At 37.7% G+C, this 26,240-nt stretch overlaps 1 protein-coding gene across 1 annotated transcript in view; it reads left to right on the forward strand.

Annotated features, from left to right (window-relative positions):
* LOC126106818 (peroxidase-like) overlaps positions 1-26,240 on the forward strand; it is a 670,034-nt gene that overhangs the window by 629,771 nt on the left and 14,023 nt on the right. The window contains exon 10 of the mRNA XM_049913211.1: positions 14,051-14,207. Within this exon, the coding sequence (XP_049769168.1) occupies positions 14,051-14,207 (157 nt within the window). The remainder of the gene's footprint in view (positions 1-14,050; positions 14,208-26,240) is intronic.

Genomic DNA, 26,240 nt, shown 5'->3' on the forward strand with positions numbered 1-26,240 from the left:
AATATTCCATTTAGAAAGAAAACTTGTTCAGGGAATTTACTACATTACAGAAACATACAAGGAAAACCTTTTGATTTATTATTAGTAATGTTTTACATTATCAATTGCAACTTTTTTCTTTATGATCATTATGAGACTGTTATAACAGCTTTATTAAAGAGGAATATTTCTTTAGAGACAATTATTCAAGTGATTGCACAGCATTCAACAGAACTGAAGCAGGCAATTTTGAATCAGTCAACATAAATGGATGAAAAAGTTTCGCGAATGAATACAACAATACTGGGTTTAGGTTTCCATTTAAATGGAAGGATGGACATACTAGAAAAAAGAATGGAATTAGTATTTAAGCTATAGACTACAAGATCATCTAGAATTAGTGGAAGAAAGGCTGGAGAGCAATTTGAACATTTACATATAGTTAAATTGATACAATATAGTTTAGCGAAAAAGGGGGAGCTTTAGAAAATGGACTGTTAGGCACCAAAAGCAATTAAGAATGAGTCACAAATAATTCTTTAATTAGAAACAATATGCAACCATGGTTGGAAAAATTAGAAGCTACCATTGGACCATCAAGCAGTGGGGAAAGAGATAGAAACTGATATGTATTAGATACATTACTGTCTTCACTAACTACTGTGAAAGTAGATTCAGGATCTACATTAAACAGAAAGAGGGAGAAAATGTATAATACACAAGACTTATCAAATAATAATCATGTACTCTATGGATGCACAAGAAGACACATACAAAAAGAATTAAAGGATTAGTTAAATATAAGTTACAATACAACAGCTGCAATGGTGTATGTTGCAAAGGAATAAATCACAGATTTCCAACTTTCACTCCATCAGGAAATGTAAACTGGTATCGTTTCTCGGGGCATTTAAACAGATGTTACTAGAGGTATGGTGAGACCAAAAGAAAACCATTTTGTTGTAAGCCACCTTAATTGGGATGCAGCGTAACAGGGTACACTTCAATTAGGAGACTTCACAAATTACAATTATTTTGGGGCAATGTTTAAATCCATGCACTGGAGTGAATGAGCACAGAAGAAATTATAATCAGAATTACTTGGTTCTAAGATATACTATAATAATAACTGGAGTGGCTAGAGGGATTATGCTGAATGGCAATTAAAGCAAAATATTTTGAATACCCAATCAGAGAAGAACGTTTATTAGAAGCTATTACTGGTAGACAACCTTGGACAGTAAAGGAGAAGCCCCTTGGCAACAGTTAGGAAATGATGATAAAATTATTAGAACAGCGGACAAATTACCTCACAGATGGCAAAATGGAAATAGGTCTAGTTATGAGTGACCAAGCAAAAGATAAGACAGCTCTAACCACAATACAGAAAGAGAAAATAGGACCAGGAACTTAACAAGACAAGATACAAATGGAAAAATAATACACAAAATAAAGAATATTCAAATAAAACATTACACAATCACAACTGAAACACAAGGGAAAACTCCAAGGCTTTTTGGGTACAGCTCAGTCCCTAGCAAGTAGAGATGAATCATATAATTGTAAAATATTATGAAACTATATGGTTCCCGATACCTTTTCAAGCCTCAAATACCTGTGACGCATATATGCAGACTGAGGTGACAAATGAAAATTTGTACCAAGGCTGTGATTCAAACCCATTAGGCAGACTGAAGTGGGAAGTATGATAGGGCAGCCCATGCAGTTGTGCAAAGCCACTGTATCAGGGTGGCATCATGGTTAACACTTCTGCCTAGTGAGCACGAGACGTGGGTTTGAATCCCCATGTTCATTTGTCACTTCAGATTGCATATATACATGTAATAGTGATTCTATGTTGCTAAGATTTCAAAATAATGTTAATGTAATTGAAGAATTGTTGGAGGAAAGAGAAGGAGTGATGAAAAAATATTTTAAACCTACAGTGAGTAGTCACATAGATGTACCACAGCTGGACCTTTCTTTTATTTTGATCACTGGTTCTTTGGTGCATAGAATGAAAAGCAGGAGTGAAAGATTACAGGGATGTAGTCTTATACCCTTTCTAATCAGAACACTTTGTCCTTTATTTCCCATTCTTATTTTTGTCTTTTTGTTTGTGTTCATACTGTATGTCATGTGTCCTACCTGTAACTTACAACTATTTTTCTGAGAATTTTGAACATCTTCCACTGTTTTACAGTGTCCAACACTTTTTTTTTAGTTTGACAATTTCTATGAGGATGCCTACATTTTTCTTAAGTCTTGGCTCCATTATCACACACATCACAACTGCCTCTTCTGGTGCCTTTTTCCTTTCCTAAAGCCAAACTTATCTTCATCTAATAGATCCTCAACTTTCTTTTTGATTCCATATCATTATATTCTTATCACCAACCGGGATACATGAGCTGTTGAGCTGATTGTGCAACATTTCTGACATTTATCAGCCCTTGATATCTTTGGTAATGTGAGTTTCATGTTCTTCTGAAAGGCCTCTGTGATGTCTCCAGCTTCATAGATTCTACTAACCAACTTGAAGAGCCCAAAAATATTTTCGAATTTCTGTGGAAATGTTATCTATGCCTTCCGCCTTATTTGAATGCAAGGCTTCCAAAGCTCTGTCATACTCTCACTCTAATACTGGATTCCCTTTATCTTCCATACTGACTCCAATTTCTTCTTCTATCATGTCATCAGACAGCTCCTCTCTCTCTTGTAGAGACCTTCAGTGTGCTCTTTACACTTACCCACTCTCCCCTCTGCATTTAACAATGATATTATTCTTCCATACTTAATGTTGATACCTTTGTTTTTAATTTCACCAAAGATTATTTTCAATTATCTATACGTTGAATCAGTGTGTCTGAAAACCATTTATGTTTCAATTTATTCACCCTTTTTTTGCAGCCATTTTGTCTTTGCTTCCCTGCTGACAATTTTTGTGCTTCCTCCTTTCACTGAACAGTTGAAGAATTTCTTCTATTACCTAAGATTACTTTGCAGTTACGTTCCTGGTATCTATATCTGTCTCTCCAACTTCTGTGATTGCCCTTTATAGTGATGTCCATTCCTCTTTAACTGAACTGCGTGTTGTGGTTATCATAACCACAGTATTTACAGTCTCATCAATCCGTATAGATCAGTGTGAAGTGAGAAGGAATGTTGCCAGAATGCATTGACCATTCTTACATGGACTTACATGATGGTATTAAAACTAAACTCTTCCTGAACAGGCCACGAAGGCCGAATGGTACTGACCGACTGCCATGTCATCCTCAGCACCCAGGAGTCACGGGGTGCGGATATGGAGGGGCATCTGATCAGCACACCACTCTCCCGGTCGTATGTCAGTTTACGATAGTAGAGCCACTACTTCTCAACTAAGTAGCTCCTCAGTTTGCCTCACACGGGCTGAGTGCACCCTGCTTGCCAACAGCACTCAGCAGACCGGATGTCACCCATCCAAGTGCAGGCCCAGCCCAATAGTGCTTAACTTCGGTGATCTGACAGGAACCGGTATTACCACTGCAGCAAGGTGGTTGGCTTAGATAATGGTACAGGGTGCTATTTTGTGTACAAAATGATCAGCTCTACATCCCAAAACTAGTAATTTGCACAACAGTCATTACTGATATTTTAAGACCACTGACTGTGCCATATTTTCAGAGTCTCCGTGATGTTATCTTTCAAAAAGGTAATGTGAGACTGCATTTAGACTGTGCTGTCTTGACCATCCTTAATATAAATGGTGACCACCCATTCCTCTAACCAGCACATTCTCTAGACCTGCTGAACCAGACACTATGGTTAGGACCTCTGGCATAGAATTGATTCAGCACCGAATGATGTGCCTGTAGGAATTTCAGTGCAGGGTGCATGCAGAATGAAATAGGATGCTGGTTATTGCTGCAGACATGAATTTATTACTAATGTTGGTGAATAGACAAAGAATGTATTCACACAATACGATCATTTGTAGCAAACACTGAGCAACTAGCCACAAAGATATTCCTACCTCTGGGAGGGCTGAACTCATATTGCTGTCAAAGAGTTTTATTTATACAATATTTCATTTCATCATTGGTGAGGCCCCCACTAAGCACCCCCACTGCCACACTGTCGGGAGGAGGACAACGGAGGTCCCGGGCACCCACGTGTTCTGTGCGCACTTGCAAGTGATCAGGAACGCAGTGACCAGCTGCAAGGCAGGACACAAAGACACAGTGGACCATCTCACAAGGAAGAAGCACAGTGATGGTGCTTGCCATGCCTTCTTTAGTCCCAGTGATACTGGCTATGGTAGAGTGGGACGGGTCATCAGATACAGCTTTACTCAAACAGCCAGTCAGTGTTGAAGTTCTCGATTTCTGACATCGAAAGTGTCGCTTATGGTGATGATGGATGAGGTGTTCATCGGCTTCTCTCTCTTCTTGTGTGTTGACTTCTGTACAAGTGTCTGTGCTAAGTGTATCTTTTACACAATATACAAATATGGATGGCCTGGCATGGTGTTAACCTTAGCAATACCAATGCATTTTCCATAACAAGTAGTGACAAGGGAAGAGGGGGGGTTATTACTTTAGACCCACAAAAAAGTAAATAAAAGCAGATTCCACTAACTGTTGTTAACTTTCATTGACAATGTATTTTTTTAAATAGGAATTGATTTATAAGTAAGGTCAAGAACCTGAAAGTATCTTTTAGTATACCCTTGCCATTACCAAGGCATTTTCTGTAATGTGTGTAGTCAGTGGAGTGGTACTTCATGACCATCATAAAAAACTTAAAAAAATTCAAATTTCATTAATTGTCATTGACTTTTACTCATAACAAACTTTCTGAGGATACATATAAGAAGTGTTCTGAACCTGAAAGTATGAATATGACATTTGTTGTGAAAAGTCACATTCACTACTAACACTTAAATTTTCGGGTTAAAGTTTTCTGTAAATTTGAAATCAATTATGAATCTGTTACATAAAGTCACTGAAAACAATAAATATTTTTTCCAAAATTTTAAAATATGTATTGTATGATTAATTTTGTGCTCTGTCATGTCTGATGACTATTTATAGATCACACGTTTCACCTGTTGATATCACAGTTGTGCTGTCTCCTTCATGCCAGGAATTTGTAGACAGTAGTGATGTTCCTGCTTCAACTGCCTCAGATAATATTGTGCAGCAACCAGTACTCTGCTAAATAAACATACCCAAGCTTGCAGGCCTCAGTTCTCATTGTGTAGCTTGCTTGACCTTCTGCTTTTTTCTTCCTCATAACTCTTCGTCATCACTTGTAGTTCTGACTCCAAAACCTGACTGTCATTAAATAGTTCCAAGTGGATGCCATAAATAGGGATTAAAAGTGGTTGTACTGGAATAGTACTCTCTGGAGCTGCACATGAGTGTGCTGGTGGAATTTGCCTGAGGATTCCTGCTGATTTGCCTCAGGATCCTTGGTGTTGAGTCAAGTGAGAAGTGAAACTGGCAGAGAAAATTCACACTTGAGATCAGTTTGTGAATTTCTGTGATCATAAACTGCCTTATAATGCAAGGTTAGGTGCACAGTGCATGTGACAGTTTCAAATTGCATGATATGAATGTCGATTAGTGTGAGCATCTGGATGACAGCCATAAAACATTCCATTTGTGGAATGACACTCACTCTAGAGGCAGTGTCTATAAGGCAGCATTTATTTCTTGCATCATTGTACCACCACCACCTCTTGTATTACCCCACCATGATATTATTGCGCATGGTCTCCAGTGGCTATTACTGGAAACATGCAATGGCTTTACAGTAAACAAGTACCATGGTGAAAAAGGAAAACACATGGTTCTGTGAATGATTTCAAGACAGTTGTGCATATACTATCAAGTGTTTCAGCATTTACTCACGAAATATGATGACAAAAACCCACTACGGAAGCACCCTCACTCCCAGGTGCAACAATGCTGTGGTCAAGTAATAGGTGGGGAAAGCGGTTTTGGCCCACTGCTCGAGCTGTAGGTGGTTTTGTTGTGCATTTGGGTGGTTGCGCAGCACGGAGCTGTCAGGTGCTAAGTCGGCGATACGTGAGTGGAACCGGCACAGCCACGGCTGTGCCCCCTCACTCCCTTGAGGTATGTTATTGTTGACTGTTGGTGGGGTAATCGTTGCCAGCTGAAGTTATCACACCCCCAAAGTGATTGCTTGTGATGCTCTCAGGAGTGTATGGATACGCTCAGGTCTCAGTGTCTCCTTGTGGCTGTGACTGGCATGATGTGCCAGGAATATTTTCTACACATTATGTTAGCTTCAAGAGTATATTGTTTGGATTATTGTTAGTGCCTACTATCAGGCTGGAACTCAAAAATAACTAAGAGGTACAGTAGTAGGAATATTCATACAAATTGCAAACTTATTAAAATACACATTAATGAAACTCTGTTCAGTAATCAAAGAGAGTCCTAACAAGTAACTGAACAAAGTAATTAAATGTGGCACAAAGCACTGTCCATATTTACACAAAATGTCACAGTTCACAGTCAATGTTGTCTTGCATTAGTCTTTTGGATGAGAGTACAATGCAATGACCCACTTAATCCACTTATTAATTAAGAGTCACAATGTTCAACAACACCTCATTCATGTGAGAATGATGGGTGATGCTTCCTACCGATCACATCACAGTTGAGTCACTACCTTTGTCTGTAGGTTTGAGTTACAGAAATCACCCGAAAGTTTTAGGCATCCATATTAATGATTTTTATGACTATTACATGTATTTTCATAAACAATATGCACATAGCTGTAGTGAGAGCAAAAACTGGGAGCATAGGTGTTACATGTGTGTTAACATGATCAGGATTATGTGGTGACTCTCTCTTTGAGTGACGTTCAGCTGTTTATAAGCTGGCATATGAATAAATTGTTGTTTTGGATATTATTCAGTCATTTCATAAATAGCTACTTACAATATTGCTATTCAGGATGTGCTATAGGCATTGATAAATTTTTTCTAGAAACTAAGAAAAGTTTATGGAATCACTTTATGCCTCTGCGGTGAGATTACCTGGCTCCTGAGTTCTGGTGCCATATTAATTATTTTACGTAATGATAAATTATTTAAAATCTTAATTCATGTCTTAATTAATTAGTAAGATAGAGCACCAAAAGTGTGTTGTTAAACTCCAAAATCTAACAAGCCAGAAGATAAAATCGGTAATAGAAATTATAACAATATGGTATTTTCAGTGTTAATTATCTCAAACGTTAATTACTTTCATGCAAAATTAAATATAATACTGTGAAGTTGGGATGCCAGTTTTTATAATGAATGGTCTTACTCCTTTTACAAATATGTTTTAGCTCATATGATGTAGGCAAAGTTGTATGATAGTACGAAGTTCCATTACCAATAATTTCTGATTAATATGCCTTAAGTGAAAACTGGTTATATTGTTGGACTCAGTACACTGAAAGCAAATTACTGTGTAATTAATTTTGGTGGATCAAATTCTAATTCAGCTTTTCAAGTATTTCGATACACGCCATATATGTACAGTACACATAACAGTATGATAATTAGTACAATTACTGAGAAGAAAAATTATTAATAAACAGAGATGAAAATGCTGCAAGTGGAGTTATTCCAATTTCACTAATTATGTGGATGTAATCACCTATGCCGCTTACTAGGGCCACAAATTTGGACGTATCCTTGCCGATTCCAGAACTGTATAGTATGAATTCAATGGCTGTGAACCCTGTTGGTGAGTGTTTAGTTTGAAGGTTGGCAGTTTAAGTTGAGACCGTTATTGTATATGTGCTCCACAGAAGTCCTGTTGGGGATGTGCTGGAACATTTGGTATAAGGTTGACGGTGGACAAGATCCCACAGACTGAGCATGGCACAGGTGGAATACTGAAAGCCTTCTCACATTGTGTAACCAGCTGGGCCTTGCACTAAATTATGAACAGATTTGTCTTGATCATTCCTGACACAGATGCACCTGTAAAAGCACATGTGATGTCATCACAGACACATGAACTGGTTGTCCAGATACTCTATTGTTGATGTGATCACCAAGGATGTGGAAATAAACCACACATTGTTCATACACATGTCCAGTATTGTTGCTGTTGACATTAACATGCAGTAGAAGATCACTTTCATGTTTCACACCAACCACCACAGTCCAGAACCATGCAACCACTATGGTCGCAGGTTCGAATCCTGCCTCAGGCATGGGTGTGGGTGATGTCCTTAGGTTTGTTAGGTTTAAGTAGTTCTTAGTTCTTGGGGATTGATGACCTCAGAAGTTAAGTCCCATAGTGCTCAGAGCCATTTGAACCATTGGTCAGGGTGGAAGAAAACATTACGTGAGCCCATGGAGTCAACATTCTGTCTAAGTTGTTCAAAAAGACCGCAACTCCACTGTCAAAGCCAACATTTTATCACTAAATACACTTGTTACATTGAAATAGATGCTGCTATTTATTGCAGAGTCACCTCTGTAGGAATTCTGGTGCAGGAGGCATGCAGAAGGAATCAGGATGTTAGTTAGGCTGGTATTACACTATCATATTTGTTTGACAAAGATATTTTACATGGCACTATAAAGGGGTATTACACACCATCATATTTTTCATCAAAGTTCAAGATGGCTGACAACAACAACTTATTATGCGCAGCAGTTGCATGTAATGCAACTGCACTGTGTGCGCATTTGGAAGAGAAGCAGGGGAAAAAAAGCATACTTTGGTGAAGCCACGAGTTTTACAATGAGATGATAAAAGTGTTCAGCAAAATTTGTTACGTGGGCTCCAAGTGGAGGATGTCAAGTCTTACATAAATTACTTAAGGATGGATGAGCATACATTTCAGGACTTTCCCAGTAAAGTGTCTCGTCATATCACAAAGCACGATACTCACTTAAGAAATGCTATATTTGCAGAAGACAGGCTCATAGTAACACTCCAATTTCTTGCTGTAGGAGAGAGTTACTCTAGCTTACAGTACAGCACTCGAATACCACAGTGCACATTAACTAAAATAATACCTGAAATCTGTGAAGCTATTTATAAAGCGCTAAAGGACAATATCTGAAAGTAAATAAATGTTCAATACACTTCATGTACATTAAAAACTATTTTTATTGTAGATCAAAGTAATAATTACATTTTCTCTCCCACAACTACTAAATTAATAGAAATGTATAAATCTGATAAAGTGCTTTACAATGTGAGGCATCCTGGCATTGGAGAGCTCAGAAAAAAATTATATATATAAATGAAATAAGTATGTTGATACATACTTTTGCTTTCTTGTGAGGGTAGCTTGAGCAGAGGCCATGTTGTCAGTGATGCACCCAGGCCGTATCTCATGGCTAATGACCTCTGCAACTCTTTTGTAGCTATCCAGTCTTCTTAAGCTATTTCTGTGCTCAAGGTGCCTCACATTGTAAAGTGCCTCCTCAGCTTTATACATTTCTATTAATTTTGTAGTTGACAGCACAGACAAATTAAACTTCGCAGCCATGTTTACAAACACGCTACCAGTGACAGAACACTGCAGCAATACTAGCGCTCCAAGTGGTAACATTTCACATTGCACTGAACAGAAGACAAGTGACTTTTATGATGAAATCTACAGCAAGGCCATAGATTTGATCATCTTTATTTGGTGACAGGTGCAATTTGACAAAGTTCCCTTTTACACCATAAATGTCTTTGACATAAATATTTGACATATCAGCTTTGACAAAGAAATGTGATAGTGTAACACAGGCCTTAGAGCAGTAAACATGAATTCATTGCTGATAATGGAGCGTACAGAAAGATCACGCACACATAGTACAATCATTCACAGTGCAACTCCAGGTGGCTAGAGATGAAAAGATATTCCTTCCTGCAAAAGGGCTGAACTCATATTGCTGCCAAAGTTTTATTTATGGGATATATCATGTCATCAATGGTAAGCTCTAAGACTTGATGCCTCGATAGGTTGAAGCCATTGCTGGTGCCAGAACAAACAACTATGTGTACTTTATTTCACACCCTGTACACCCCCAGATTGCTGACAAATTGAATTGTGTTGTTCTGTATTCAACCAAACACACACACACACACACACACACACACACACACACATGAGTGGATTAGTATACCACTTCACACAAGTAAGTTGCGGTATAAAAGTTTTGATTAATTACCTTGCTTAGTGCAGTTTACTGTCAATTTATAACTCTACTTGTTCTGTGTTCCTGACCACACTCCTTCGTTCTGGGTTGTCCAGAAATGATGCATGGATGGATTGATGGATGAATGGATGAATGCATGGATGGATGAATGAATGAATGAATGAATGAACAAGAAACAGGTGTGGGTAATGAATTGAGAAAAATTATTCCCCTTCGGGACAGTGCTCTTGATACAAATATGGAGTTGGGGGATATGAAGGATTTTAGTTGAAAATCATGTTAAACTCCAAACTGTTTACCAGTCTTGGCACTGTCAGACACTTCCATCCATATCAACATTTAAAGAAATTTCTGGATTGGAAGAAAATGTTTTCAGTCCAACAAAGAAGTTATGGCAGCTGTTGATGGGTGTGTGGGATACTTACGTTAAATCATATCAGGTATGGTGTCTCCTTACCAAACATATGTTGCATAAAAAGCATAAAATAAATTCCATGTTTTACCTAAAAAGCTGTCTTTATCTGTTAAGCTGAGAAATTTTATGAGCTGGTGCAACTTTGAAATACATAACACAGCAACTATGCCAACCTTCAGAAAGAGCTTTTATTAGATGGTAAGCTACTTCTTTACCCCAACACTTTCCCCTGCCTCCCTCATCCACTTATCGACACCGCCATCTATGTCTTAACTTGGAAACATCATAAACATTACATATAAACTTAAAATTACAACTTTGTCACCATTATTGTTGGTTATAAGGAATCATCTCACCTAATTGTGTTACAATGTGATGATATGTTCCCTGACCACAAACGGACCTGACCTGATTACAGGTGAGGACTGGTTGGCAAAATATAATATCACATCAAGGGACACAGGCTTCAGTTATTGTTACAATGCCTCTACAAATCCAGCTACACTTGCAGAATTTACAGAAGCAGTTTACCGAATGTTCCATGGAATTGTTCAAGGTAAAATGCGGTAAGTTATGGTCAGTCGTATATTTTCTTTTTGCAAATGTGTCATTAAATGTTAAAAAAAATATAACATGTTAGTCATCTTTGTGTCAACATTAATAGACACTTTCTATACCACTGGTTCCAAACCACATAAATCCAATAAAACTTCAGAGAAGATTTTTTTTTTAATTAAAAAGATGGAAGTTATAAATAAGTTCTTAAATCAAAATAAAAATTGATCTATATGGTAATAAGAATGTTCAAATTCTCTGGGCATTGATACCAATAAGAGCTTAGGTTGGAAATCATACATTACAAATCTTCAACTCAATAAAAATTTCATTTCAGTAAAAGGCCGGCAGGTTGGTTTACTTTAATTTTACATTTCATTAATATCAAATGGAAAACATTTTCTGGTGCCATTCTACACTTGGACAGTAGGTATTCATTGCACAAAAATATCCAAAACAGATTATCTGTGCCATATACCCTTGAGCATGCTTTAGGAAACTGTTTATCAGCTAAGCACAGAAGCAGCAGTTTTATAATACATTTATTTGCTATGTATTTTTCACACATTTAGCTTGGTTAGTGGTGATTATTATGACTCTAATAAGCAAAAACAGTGTTCATGAAAATGGTACTAAATGTCTAAACTCTGAAACTTCTGCGTTACAAATTATATCATGTTATAAAACTGGACTACTTTGAGACTCAGGTATTATTTTGTGACAACAGCACATTCCAGCTTTTTATTCTTAAACACTGTAATTCAAGTAACATTTAACATGTAACTCTGCTGCAGTGTTTCTATGCTGTCATTAGTGATGGAATCTACAAGTACATGTATAATAATTGAGCTAGTCATGAACACATGTTGGCAGGTATAATAAAGTGTTTTTACACTTCTTGACTGCTTCCTGCTACTGCCGATAACTTTCAGGAGCTAACTAGCTGAAGGAAAGTTGATATAAGTAAGTTATATGTGCAGACCATGCTACACACTGATCAGCCAGAACACTACGATCACCAGCCTACTATCGAAACAAAATCATCCAACGTGCTAGCAGCATCACGTGGCGAGGAATAACTGGTAGTCATACGCGCACGCGCGTTCACACACACACACACACACACACACACACACACACACACACACACACACAGAGTATCAGTGAGTGTGCTGTCCTTGTGTAGAATGAGGAGGGTGTGTGAGCTATCTGAGTTTGACCAAGGGCAGATAGTACTGGCCCAAGGGCTCGATACAAGCATTTCAGAAACATGCATGACTTGTCAGGTGTTTGAGGAGTGCTGTGGTGAGTGTCTTTAACATGTGGCAAAAGCAGGGTGAAAGCACATCCAAACATTGTGGGGTGGGGCAGCGGTCACCCCTCATTACAGATCTCAGATGTCGTAAGCTGGGCAGTCTGGTAAAACGAGACAGTCAGTGAACTGTGATGAAACTAACATCGGACTTAACTGGACAGTTTACAGTAGTGTCTGAACACACAGTGCACTAAACACTCCTAACAATGGGCCTCTGCAGCCAATGACCCGTGCGTGTGCAATGTTAACACTGTGACTTCGGAAACTGTGACTGAAATTGGCATCTGACTACTGGCACTGGACGTTTGCACAATGGTAGAGTGTTGCACGATCTGATGAATCTTGTTACATTCTCCATCATGCTGATGAGAGGGCACAAACCCGTCATCTTCCGGAGGAACAGCTCCTCGACACCTTTACTGCACGATGGAGACTAGCTGGCAATGGCTCCATTACACTCTGGGGAACATCCGTGTGGTTATCCGTGAGTCCAGTGGAGTTCATGCAAGGCACCGTGTGGCCAAGGAGTATTGTACACTGGTTGCAGACATGTACACCCCTTCATTACAATCAAGTATCCCAACAGCAGTGGCCTTTTTCAATAAGCTAATGCACCATATCACAGGGACAGTAGTGTGATGGAATGACTCAAAGACCACAGTGGTGAGTTCCAATTGCTGCCCCCCCTCCCCCCCCCCCCCCCACCCAACTCACCAGATTTTTATCTGATCAAACACATCTGGAATGTGATTGCACATGGTGCCAGAGCTCTTTGTCCTCATCCCCGGAATTTATGGGAATTAGATGATTTGTGTGTGGATGTGGTGCCAACTCCCTCCAGCATTAACTCTTGTGCTTAAGGATTTTTTTTTTTGGGGGGGGGGGGGGGCAACAATGCTAAAATAAATATTTCATACTCAGAACACTAGGGGAATCCAAGTGAACAAACTGTGACAAAACTGGCAGATGTTTTTGTACACTCACTGTGTCATGTGGATGCATACCACTCATTCAATTGCAAGCCTGTTGGTACTCGCATGTTGATTTGTTGAATGTGTTGGAACTGAATCATAGAAGCAAAATTTGAGGTAAATAATCAAACAGTAATAAATCATTACTAGGATTATTCATTAAAGTATCTCCTATAAAATACTGATAGGAGTGGGAGTATCAGTTAAAAACTATTGTCCAAAAACTGTCAATATTGAGATGAAGATAATTGATATTAAGAACTATCTATATTTTTCCATGTTTCTACACATGACAGATCAGTTTGTATAATAAGAACAAAAGTGGACCCACTATCATTCTGCATTTTTTTAATTACCTAAAATCAAAACTGGTTCCAAGCAATATCTCTGATCAAATAATATTTGAGCTTCCTAGAAGGAGAGTTGGATAAAGACTGTTCTTACACATGTGGATTATTATGTTATAATTATTTACATGTATCTTCTAATGATGAATTATGTTTATATTACTCTGTGATGTGTTCTTACTTATAAAGAATGCATCATATAAGACTTGAAAATTATATGGACTTCTTTGTTATATGGACTTCTTTATTTGTACATCAGACTAATTGAGCCACATTTTGCAGGCTGTACAAAGGTATAGGATGTCCATTCAGAAGTCGAAAAATTACTAACTGGTTGGATAGGCCAGAAATAATCACTCAGGGTGATCATTTGGATCAGATAGCCCTTGGTATGGCACAACAACCTACTGCAAAGGATGATAAATACACAGACTATGAGGTATGTGTGTCAGAACTTGTTACTTCAGCTGATTTACATGTAAGCTGTAAAACATCACTTTCACTTTATTACTGAGCTCACATTTTTTGCCTGACTCAAAACTAAACTGGTCTCTTTCAGCAGAGCCATTGTTCATGTATTGTTTGTTTCCTGTGTAGAGTAGTTCTCATTTGTTAAATTGATCCATTATGTAGTTTTAAATATGCACCAATGTATTGCTTTTGCCTCTCTTTGTTTTCTTTTCATGCACCACATATCTTGAAAAGAAGCATCCAAACTAAGAAATAGGAAACTGTATGATTTTTTTGCATGCTGGTAAAACCTCTGCCTCAATCTTCTTCCACCCTCCTTCCCTTCTTTATTTACTCATCGTGTTCTATACATCATACCAGGAGGGATAAGTAACAAGTTAAGGTAAATAAGGAGGGGCTGCAGTTAGAAAGTGTAATTAATAGCCAAGTATTGTTTAACAGTTGTAAACAATTTGTGCTATTATTCTGAAAAATGTTGATGCCTCTTCATTTACGTTTAGTAGTTGCTGTTCACCTGTTACTGCTAGCTTAAAATCTGCATGAAGACTTTCTAATATAGAACAAGTTAACTATATGCTGTAAGAATGAGTGATTATTTATAATCAACATAACATTGTGTACATTTGACAACAACGTTCCACCTTTGAAGACAGTCAGTTATAAGTCTGACATATACCTGTATAATCATTAGTGTTATGCTTGTTTTATTTTGATATTTTTTCTCTCATATTTTTTGTCCTAATTTAATAATCTAGCTTCTCTAAAGAACAATGTCTTAATTAGGTTGGTTTCATTTTTTAGAAGTTGGGGAGGGGCCAGGGTTGGCATGGTTACATTTAGATTCCTGTGAAACACTAACTGAACATTATTAAATATATTCGTTTAGTAGCAGGTTCAGTACTCGTCAAATTTCTTTGAGATTCAGACTCCACACCTGTCATTTATGACTAAACTGAGTATTTCCTCTTCTTAGATTACAGTCCAATTTTGCACTGAGTACTGTATTATGATTTTCCAATTTCAGTCCCATGGCACAGCCAGTGGACCACAGAGTTTCTGAACTTCAATTTCCTATTACATAGCACTTCATTGTTACATTGCCAAATGCAGTCCCCCATCCCTTGATTTGCCCAGAGACTTAATAGGCCTATATGCATCATTTCACATACTCTGTCAGTCCAACTGATCACTTACACATCAGTACTGCTGGTACCTAAAAACCTTGTGGTGCTACAGATACATTAACCCTTAACTCACGAGGTGACTTTTCTGTAATGTATACCTCAAGGTGCGATCTCTGGAACCCCTATGTTTGAACCGAGATTTAAGGTAAAAATCATTTGAAATTTCTAATTTATGCTATATAATTTTTATTTTTACAATTATTTAAGTGTTTCATAAATGCTTCTAGTTTATTTTATTGCACTAAACAAAGCCTGCAGAATTTTACTTTTTATCACATGTAAGCACATAATTTTGTGTGGTTCTTTTAAATCGTACAGATAAATACTGTTAGAGTACCGAATTTTACATTGTGAAAAATTATGCAATCTCTGTAGCAAATAAATTTCCAAATAAAACTAAATTCCAGGGATTAAATTAGCACATAAAAATTCCAACCAAAAGGTACAAAAAGAAAGTCTGTCAAATTGACATTCATTGCTAGGAACTACATTTTATCACCATTCAGAACACATTCAAATTTAAGAGACACTTTAAATATTTCATTGAAGAAACAGACTGACCTCCATTACAGCTTTCCCGAAGTTCTTCCTCTGAATGATACTCTTTTTCGATAGCAGGACTGTGATCACTGGCTAATGTAAAATCATTGTCTTTTTTGTTTATTTCTCGATCTATATCACTGACACCTTCCTTCATAGACTGACTAACAATTTCATCAAACTCAGGAAAGTTAAAAATGACACATTCGTGCCAACACATTTTGGGCGATACGGTACTGTGCTGAAGAAAACAGGTATGTAGTTCACAAGTCGCATAGTAGGAGACTCCAACACCTATTAATAACAAGTCTCAACAATAAACACAGAAGGTGATAATTCAACCAGCAACAAAACATCATAGGGGTGGCAATTTATGGAGGGTAGGGGGAGTATAGAAGCATTCCCCCTCAACTGGCCTTGGAGAGTGAGTTTGAAAATTTTCCTGCAGTCTGAGAGACCACACCTTATGAGTCAAGGGTTAACAAATTTTACTGTATACTGTATACTGTATCCATGAACCATGGACCTTGCCGTTGGTGGGGAGGCTTGCGTGCCTCAGCGATACAGATGGCCGTACCGTAGGTGCAACCACAACGGAGGGGTTCTGTTGAGAGGCCAGACAAACATGTGGTTCCTGAAGAGGGGCAGCAGCCTTTTCAGTAGTTGCAGGGGCAACAGTCTGGATGATTGACTGATCTGGCCTTGTAACATTAACCAAAACGGCCTTGCTGTGCTGGTACTGCGAACGGCTGAAAGCAAGGGGAAACTACAGCCGTAATTTTTCCCGAGGACATGCAGCCCTATTGTATGATTAAATGATGATGGCGTCCTCTTGGGTAAAATATTCCGGAGGTAAAATAGTCCCCCATTCGGATCTCTGGGCGGGGACTACTCAGGAGGACGTCGTTATCAGGAGAAAGAAAACTGGCGTTCTACGGATCGGAGCGTGGAATGTCAGATCCCTTAATCGGGCAGGTAGGTTAGAAAATTTAAAAAGGGAAATGGATAGGTTAAAGTTAGATATTGTGGGAATTAGTGAAGCTCGGTGGCAGGAGGAACAAGACTTTTGGTCAGGTGATTACAGGGTTATAAATACAAAATCAAATAGGGGTAATGCAGGAGTAGGTTTAATAATGAATAAAAAAATAGGAGTGCGGGTTAGCTACTACAAACAGCATAGTGAACGCATTATTGTGGCCAAGATAGACACAAAGCCCATGCCTACTACAGTAGTACAAGTTTATATGCCAACTACCTCTGCAGATGATGAAGAAATAGATGAAATGTATGACGAGATAAAAGAAATTATTCAGGTAGTGAAGGGAGATGAAAATTTAATAGTCATGGGTGACTGGAATTCGTCAGTAGGAAAAGGGAGAGAAGGAAACTTAGTAGGTGAATATGGATTGGGGGGGAAGGAATGAAAGAGGAAGCCGCCTTGAAGAATTTTGCACAGAGCATAACTTAATCATAGCCAACACTTGGTTCAAGAATCATAAAAGAAGGTTGTATACCTGGAAGAATCCTGGAGATGCTAAAAGGTATCAGATAGATTATATAATGGTAAGACAGAGATTTAGGAACCAGGTTTTAAATTGTAAGACATTTCCTGGGGCAGATGTGGATTCTGACCACAATCTATTGGTTATGAACTGCAGATTGAAACTGAAGAAACTGCAAAAAGGTGGGAATTTAAGGAGATGGGACCTGGATAAACTGAAAGAACCAGAGGTTGTACAGAGTTTCAGGGAGAGCATAAGGGAACAATTGACAGGACTGGGGGAAAGAAATACAGTAGAAGGAGAATGGGTAGCTCTGAGGGATGAAGTAGTGAAGGCAGCAGAGGATCAAGTAGGTAAAAAGACGAGGGCTAATAGTAATCCTTGGGTAACAGAAGAAATATTGAATTTAATTGATGAAAGGAGAAAATATAAAAATGCAGTAAATGAAGCGGGCAAAAAGGAATACAAACGTCTCAAAAATGAGATCGACAGGAAGTGCAAAATGGCTAAGCAGGGATGGCTAGAGGGCAAATGTAAGGATGTAGAGGCTTGTCTCACTAGGGGTAAGATAGATACTGCCTATAGGAAAATTAAAGAGACCTTTGGAGAGAAGAGAACCACTTGTATGAACATCAAGAGCTCAGATGGCAACCCAGTTCTAAGCAAAGAAGGGAAAGCAGAAAGGTGGAAGGAGTATATAGAGGGTTTATACAAGGGCGATGTACTTGAGGACAATATAATGGAAATGGAAGAGGATGTAGATGAAGACGAAATGGGAGATAAGATACTGCGTGAAGAGTTTGACAGAGCACTGAAAGACCTGAGTCGAAACAAGGCCCCGGGAGTAGACAACATTCCATTAGAACTACTGATGGCCTCGGGAGAGCCAGTCATGACAAAACTCTACCATCTGGTGAGCACGATGTATGAGACAGGCGAAATACCCTCAGACTTCAAGAAGAATATAATAATTCCAATCCCAAAGAAAGCAGGTGTTGACAGATGTGAAAATTACCGAACAATCAGTTTAATAAGTCACAGCTGCAAAATACTAACGCGAATTCTTTACAGACGAATGGAAAAACTGGTAGAAGCCGACCTCGGGGAAGATCAATTTGGATTCCGTAGAAATGTTGGAACACGTGAGGCAATACTGACCTTACAACTTATCTTAGAAGAAAGATTAAGAAAAGGCAAACCTACGTTTCTAGCATTTGTAGACCTAGAGAAAGCTTTTGACAATGTTGACTGGAATACTCTCTTTCAAATTCTGAAGGTGGCAGGGGTAAAATACAGGGAGCGAAAGGCTATTTACAGTTTGTACAGAAACCAGATGGCAGTTATAAGAGTCGAGGGGCATGAAAGGGAAGCAGTGGTTGGGAAGGGAGTGAGACAGGGTTGTAGCCTCTCCCCGATGTTATTCAATCTGTATATTGAGCAAGCAGTAAAGGAAACAAAAGAAAAATTTGGAGTAGGTATTAAAATTCATGGAGAAGAAGTAAAAACTTTGAGGTTCGCCGATGACATTGTAATTCTGTCAGAGACAGCAAAGGACTTGGAAGAGCAGTTGAACGGAATAGACAGTGTCTTGAAAGGAGGATATAAGATGAACATCAACAAAAGCAAAACGAGGATAATGGAATGTAGTCGAATTAAGTCTGGTGATGCTGAGAGTATTAGATTAGGAAATGAGACACTTAAAGTAGTAAAGGAGTTTTGCTATTTAGGGAGTAAAATAACCGATGATGGTCGAAGTAGAGAGGATATAAAATGTAGACTGGCAATGGCAAGGAAAGCGTTTCTCAAGAAGAGGAATTTGTTAACATCGAGTATAGATTTAAGTGTCAGGAAGTCGTTTCTGAAAGTATTTGTATGGAGTGTAGCCATGTATGGAAGTGAAACATGGACGATAAATAGTTTGGACAAGAAGAGAATAGAAGCTTTTGAAATGTGGTGCTACAGAAGAATGCTGAAGATAAGGTGGGTAGATCACGTAACTAATGAGGAGGTATTGAATAGGATTGGGGAGAAGAGAAGCTTGTGGCACAACTTGACTAGAAGAAGGGATCGGTTGGTAGAACATGTTTTGAGGCATCAACGGATCACAAATTTAGCATTGGAGGGCAGTGTGGAGGGTGAAAATCGTAGAGGGAGACCAAGAGATGAGTACACTAAGCAGATTCAGAAGGATGTAGGTTGCAGTAGATACTGGGAGATGAAGAAGCTTGCACAGGATAGAGTAGCATGGAGAGCTGCATCAAACCAGTCTCAGGACTGAAGACCACAACAACAACAACAATTTTTTGTCATTTACATGCCTTTTATATGTAATAATACTTTTACAAGGGCACAAATAATTTTTCATTTCAAAAATGTTTATTATTAAGCTTTAAAAGTTATAAAATTCCATTTTTACAAATCATATTTTGACTAGTGTTGCATCCACACTGGACTTCCCACCTAAAATTTATGAAATTCTCTAAATATTAGTAAAATATTAAATATGATAACTTAGTATTGCAAACCTCAGCAAAATATTACAAATAATTGAAAAGTTCCCAAATAATATTTTCACCTAAAATGTCATTAAGTGGTCCAATAATAATGAATTTTACAGCAAAACTATTTGTTTCTTAACAATATTGAATTTTAATCATGTGAATAATGCCATAAAGCTTTTGTAAAAAAAAAAGTCATTAGCATCTCACAAAACTCATTACATTTACTCTTCCATTTCATGTTAGCAAAATTACCCAAAATTTCCTTTGCAAAAATGAATAATATATAATTTTTAATTTTTAACTAACATTTATTCCCACTGATCATTTCAATGTTAAGCAGTGCATGTAACACCTACAGTTATTTTAAAAAATCTTAAGTGTGAGGACTGTCATATAAATATTGCTATAATTTTCAGTGGCAACAGTCCGATATACAGGTGGTTCAGTAATGGTGAATACCTTTATGCGTAACACACCATGAGTTATTGCTGCCAGATGGCAATTCTCCATCCTCAGCACAGAGGCTTGGTATAGGACTCTGTAATGTTTCTGCTCACAACTAAGATGTGAAATGCTTGTAATTGCAGTCTTCTCATTTATTTACAGGGACTGCTGCAAAAGACACAAAGTTTTGAAGCAGAAAGGCAATTCATTAATGTTAAAAACACTTGTATTGATGTGTCAGGGGTGTCAATGATTGTTAATCAACTGCCAAACTCTTTGCATTTGCTGCAGTGGTGTCTTTCTCTTACAATATGTTCCATTCCTACATCATTATAAATAATATTCTCACAACCAAAACTCCTGGATATCCATAAATTATTTGTAGTTTCTTCCCTTCTCACTTCTCCACTCAGCAACAATCAGACTGAGCAAATGCTGTACAAAAACTGAGACATAACTGCAGCAAACTGAGCAAAAACTGAGTCATGCAGACACAGTTGAAGTCAGTTATAAAATGTTTAAACAATTAAGGGAGCACTTAGCTCTTCATTAAGAATTACAATCAAGCTTTTCACGTTTAACTTATTTTAGTATGAAAGGAAATCATGAATTCAGCTACCTACAGGCATTGAAACAAATAAATGGTGAAAGTTGAAAACTTCTGCTGGACTGGAACTTGAATCCACATGCTCTGTTTCTTCAGAATGGTTGCCTGAACTGCCTCAGTCATCCAGACATGCTTCCTTGCTGACCCAAATTCTCAACATGTCACAGGCAAGTAGTGCCCCCTACTATTAGCCCTGTTGCTCAAAGAATTCGCTTAGTCTCGCAGGGGTTCCAAAGAGGTGGTGCACCTGCATTGAAATACCTAGAGCTGTCCTCACTGATATACTCATATGATGTGTGTTGTCTGTTCTGTCAGACACGCCACTGGTGGTACAGCAGCAATCATCCATATAGAACACAATAAATCAGGACATCAGCCACCTACAGGCATTGAAATAAATCAATGGTGTGCCAGACTGGGACTCGAACCCTGATGCTCTACTTCTCTACAACAGTTGCCTTAAATGCCTCAGCCGTCCAGACATGCTTCCCATCTGACTCAAATTCTCCACCTGTCACATGCAAGCAGCACCCCAGTTAATTAGCTCTGATGCTCATGGCATTCGCCAAGTCCTACAGGGGTTTGGAGTGTATGGTGAAGCTGTACCAAAAGTACCTAGGGCTGTCCTCACTGATATGTATGTATTGATATGTTGTGTCTGTTCTGTCAGACATGTCAGACACAAAAGACATCACACATCAACTTATTGCTTTTTTTTTTTTTTTTGTTTAATTTGGTGTTTAACACACAACCACAAGAATTAGAATGTTAATAGAATGGTCATTTTCCCAGTAAATACTGTTCTTCAGACTCTTACATCTTCATACAAAAATTACATTAATTATGTGATTTTAACAACCCAGTGTTTTGTGTAACATTGTTATTATTTGATCTGGTCAACTATTTCATTTATAGAATAATAAATGTAAATAAAAGAAAATTTACAGAAAAATGAGCTTAACTGAATAGCATTAATGTAATACTATGAAGCAATATGAAAATTGAAAGATTAACAATGAAAAATGAAGTAAACAAGTGTATCCCGATGTATAGTAGTTGTGCATATCATATTAGGCAATAATATAATAACAATAATATTAGGCAATAAGCAGCTCTCAGTACATTACATTACTGTGTCCCTCATTTGCTGGACAAGTAAATTGATGAGAAAGTTTAAAATCAGAAAGAACACATACACAGATTTATCTGCAGAAAATTTAAAACTGTTGTGAGAAGCCCAATGTTCTAATCCTAAGCTGCACATGACAAGGAAGACGAATGATGCGCAAAATCATCCATAAATAAGGAAGGATTAAAATACTGCCACAAGGGATGCTGTTCTACTGCTGAAATCTTTCACGCAGAATTTTGCCAGCTTGGTATTTGAAAAAGTGCTGGAATGGGGAGGACTGTATGAGTACAGGCAGTCTTTATCATATGGAGCTAGCCAAGATTAGTTTGTCTCCAATCAGCATTAGAAATATCTTTGCTTTATTAGTTCTGGAGAAATGCAGTAACACACTAGGCAATACTGACCCTATGACTAATCTTCAAAAATGGAATGAAGAGGAGAACATTTGTAGTAAGTGTTGATTTGGAAGAATCTTTTGACAGCCTTGACTGGAATACACCATTTGAAATTCTGAAGTTACCAGAGATAAAATAGAGGGAGCAAAACGTTCTCTACAACCTGTACAGAACCATGACTGCAGTTATAAAGAGTCTAGTAGCATGTGAAAGGAAAACTGTATTTGCCAAGATAGCTGTAGCTTCTCCCCTTTTTTATTTAATCTGTACATGAAACAAGCAGTGAAGGAAACCAAGGAGAAGTTTAGAAACAGAATGTAGGTGCAGGGAAAAGAAAGCGCACCTGGAGCTCTCAGTGTGTAGGTTGTGGATTGCATCCAACATGCTGAAGGTGCTGTTCTGGCAGCTATCAAGGGAAAACAATGCAATCAACTTCAGGTTGTGGCACATGGAACAAATGATGACTTGGATCATCCCAGTGCTGGCAGAGAAGGTTGAAGAAACCAGTTGTGCTGGCATAGTTTGAAAAAAACTCACAGATTGTAGTATTTTGAAGGTCTACAACAAGCTAGGCTGCACCTTCATAAATTAGTGTCATAGGGCTGAGAAGTGTACCGTCCCCTTAAATGAGTCAGGTGTGCACTTCACGTTAGAGGCTGCTACTCTGGTAGCTAGCTGGCTATGTGTGGAGTGCACATAATGTTTTTTTTAGATTCCATCCATTTCAGATAATGATAACTGTAGGAAACCTGAAAGAGTGAATACAAAAAAATGCCCCTTACAGGCAAGAGTATTAAAATCCTAGTGATTAACTACCAAAGAATTTTAAAAAATTGCCAGAGTTTGAAGTGCTCCTCAAAATATTGGAGCTATCGATGTACACTGTGGCACATGAAAAACTGACCCCAAGTTCTAGAAAGCTCATGTTGGGAGCCAATTGTCATCTGTCGTTTCAAAGCTGTTGTGACTATGTTTTGTACAGGATGGCATGACCTGTCACACTTCATGTGAGTGCACCTCATGAGTTCGTGAAAGATTCACAGAGGAAAAGACTGTCAGCAAAGGATTATGGCTGCCATGTTTGTCAGACATAACCACTAGTTACTTTTATCCATGGGGCAGTGTTAAGGTAAAAGTGTGTGCTAATAACCCAATACTTCTAGAAGACTTTAAGCACAATATTCATAATGAAATTTTGAGAATTGATGAGGCAGAGTTGTGCAAGGTGTATAGCAACATGTGGGAATATACGTAAATGTTCACTGAAGCACGAGGCAGTCATTCTCAGGACCTAATGTAAACTAATGTAAAAGACAAGATCAGTTCAGGAAATGCAGACCTTTGCCATAGCATCTATGTTATTTCTTTATTATCTAATGATTATATGTTTATCTATCTGTTGTTACATCTGTTCATGGTGGGCAACAATTCATGGATAATTGGTGAGCAATCTGCACTCAGGGCCAGTTTTTCATATGCCATCCTGTACTAGGCACAGAAAACTTATTATAAACCAAAAATTGATAACTGAAATTTTAGGGGAAAATCAGGACCATCCACTGAGAAATCAGAGTCACCTCCAGATGTAACTGAAAAGTTTAGAGAAAACCTAAATTCATTAGTACATAAGTTCCCCCAATCACTCCATCACCATTGGAGGAAATTTTAATCAGCAAATGGGAAAATTACAGTCTCGTAAGTTATGGGAATGACAAGATATCCTGTGGAATGTTATAACTACTTAGAACAGGTTGTTCAGAAGCCACTCATGATGAAAATGTAATGGGTCTAATAGCAACAAACAGACCTGACCTTTTTGAGAATGTCTTCAATGAAACTGGTATCAGTGACCCTGAGACAGTTTCAGCAACAGTTATTACCAAACATACAAAGAGACCATAGTATTGCATCACAATAATATACTATAAATTGTAGTATAGAGCCTCTGTATAGAATGATATAATGAAATAGACACTACTGCAGAATAAATGTAAAACAACACGTAGTACTATAGAGAGGAAGAAGTTGAATAAAAAATACTTGGCTGTCAGGAGGGCAATATGTAAATCTTTTTTTCTTCCAAACTGAATTTTCACTCTGCAGGGTATTGTCCACTGATCTGAAACATCCTGGCAGATTAAAACTGTTTTCTGAAACAGGACTCAAACTGGAAACCTCTGAAGTTACATAGGATATGAGGTACTGGAAGATGTAAAGCTGTGAGAGTGGGTCATGAATCTTGCTTGGATAGCTCAGTCTATATGCAATGGAACTGACATGAATATCGGAGTCTTGTCCTTGATTGCACCCATCTTGATCACCACCAGGTTAAAAATCTGGTTGAATGTGGGATGGTTCTGGCTTGTTGATGTACAGGACACCATAATTTAGATGACACTAACACATTCAGTTCAGTTACTGTGTGAGGTGACCAGTTTATCTTCTATAAAACATTATTAGTACCCATATCCATGTCAGAAACCACAATGCATAACAACTACTGTCCAGTGGGGAGTTTTAGGTCCTACTGTTGAACAAAAACAGTGATCACATTTATATAAACAGACACAGTTCATAATTAGCACTGTTCTTCAGTAATTCATCACATTTAATTATACTGTGATAGTTCATTTAAGTCAGTTTGTAATTAGATCCACAATGTTCAACAAGCACTAGTTCAACAACAATAACATTCCACAGTACTTGTTGATCGAAGCACAATTAAGTCAAAATTTTTAATCACTAGATATTCCTTACACTTTAATGTTAGTGATTTTTGTGGTTGTAAATGCACATATTTTCACGTAAAGAACATTTAAAATTGTGCTTTGAGTCAACATCAAGAGTGCATCCAGCACAGATGTTACTTCTGAACTTTCAAACCATGGAGTGCCAATTTTGGGTGACATCCAACTACTTACAGATGGGTGTAAGAACAAACTGTTATTCTGAAAACACATTATGCTCTGAAAAGTGGCTAGGTTGAATGTTACAGTTTTTGATTAATTATAAGAACTAATATTTTTAATTAATGGTATGAAAACGTTGCTAGTCAGAAATTTAGAAAAATATATGGACACTATTATTCTTAACATGATGAAAATCCTCTTATTGATACAAATGAGCACTACATTGCAAATTATGAATTATTAATCTGTGGGTTAATTTATCAATGCTATATAACATCTTATTGATGTAACGAAAGTATATAGTCAAAATTCCTTGTTTCCTGTCAACTGACACATACTCTTACCAACAAATATGCTGCTTGCCCATCTCTTTGAGGGAAGACATATTTACTAATGGGTTACTACATGAAAACCATGTCAAATAATTGATTAACTTATAGTAAAAAGTAAATTATTTGGAACATATAGTAGTGGTGTAGCCACTGTGTCTTTGTTTTGTATGCTATAATGTTTATTGTTTCATAAGAGGAACAAATATTTGTTGTAATTAGTGCAATAGACCATAGACAAAGACAAGTGGAAGTTGAAATAAATGTCAGCAAAATTTGTTGTATTTGGAACATAAGGAGTAGGAGCTTTATCTGCTGCTATGTTAATTGAAAAATTTTTTGTGTGGTGTGAAACTTTCCAGTAAAACATTCTGGCTTTTCTACAAAGAGTTTTTTGAACACATGAATAAATTTAAATGTGAACAAATAAAATGCTGTTTGTGACAGATTTTAAAAAT

This window comes from Schistocerca cancellata, chromosome 10, assembly GCF_023864275.1.
Source record: "Schistocerca cancellata isolate TAMUIC-IGC-003103 chromosome 10, iqSchCanc2.1, whole genome shotgun sequence".
Classification (NCBI taxonomy): Eukaryota; Metazoa; Arthropoda; class Insecta; order Orthoptera; family Acrididae; genus Schistocerca; species Schistocerca cancellata.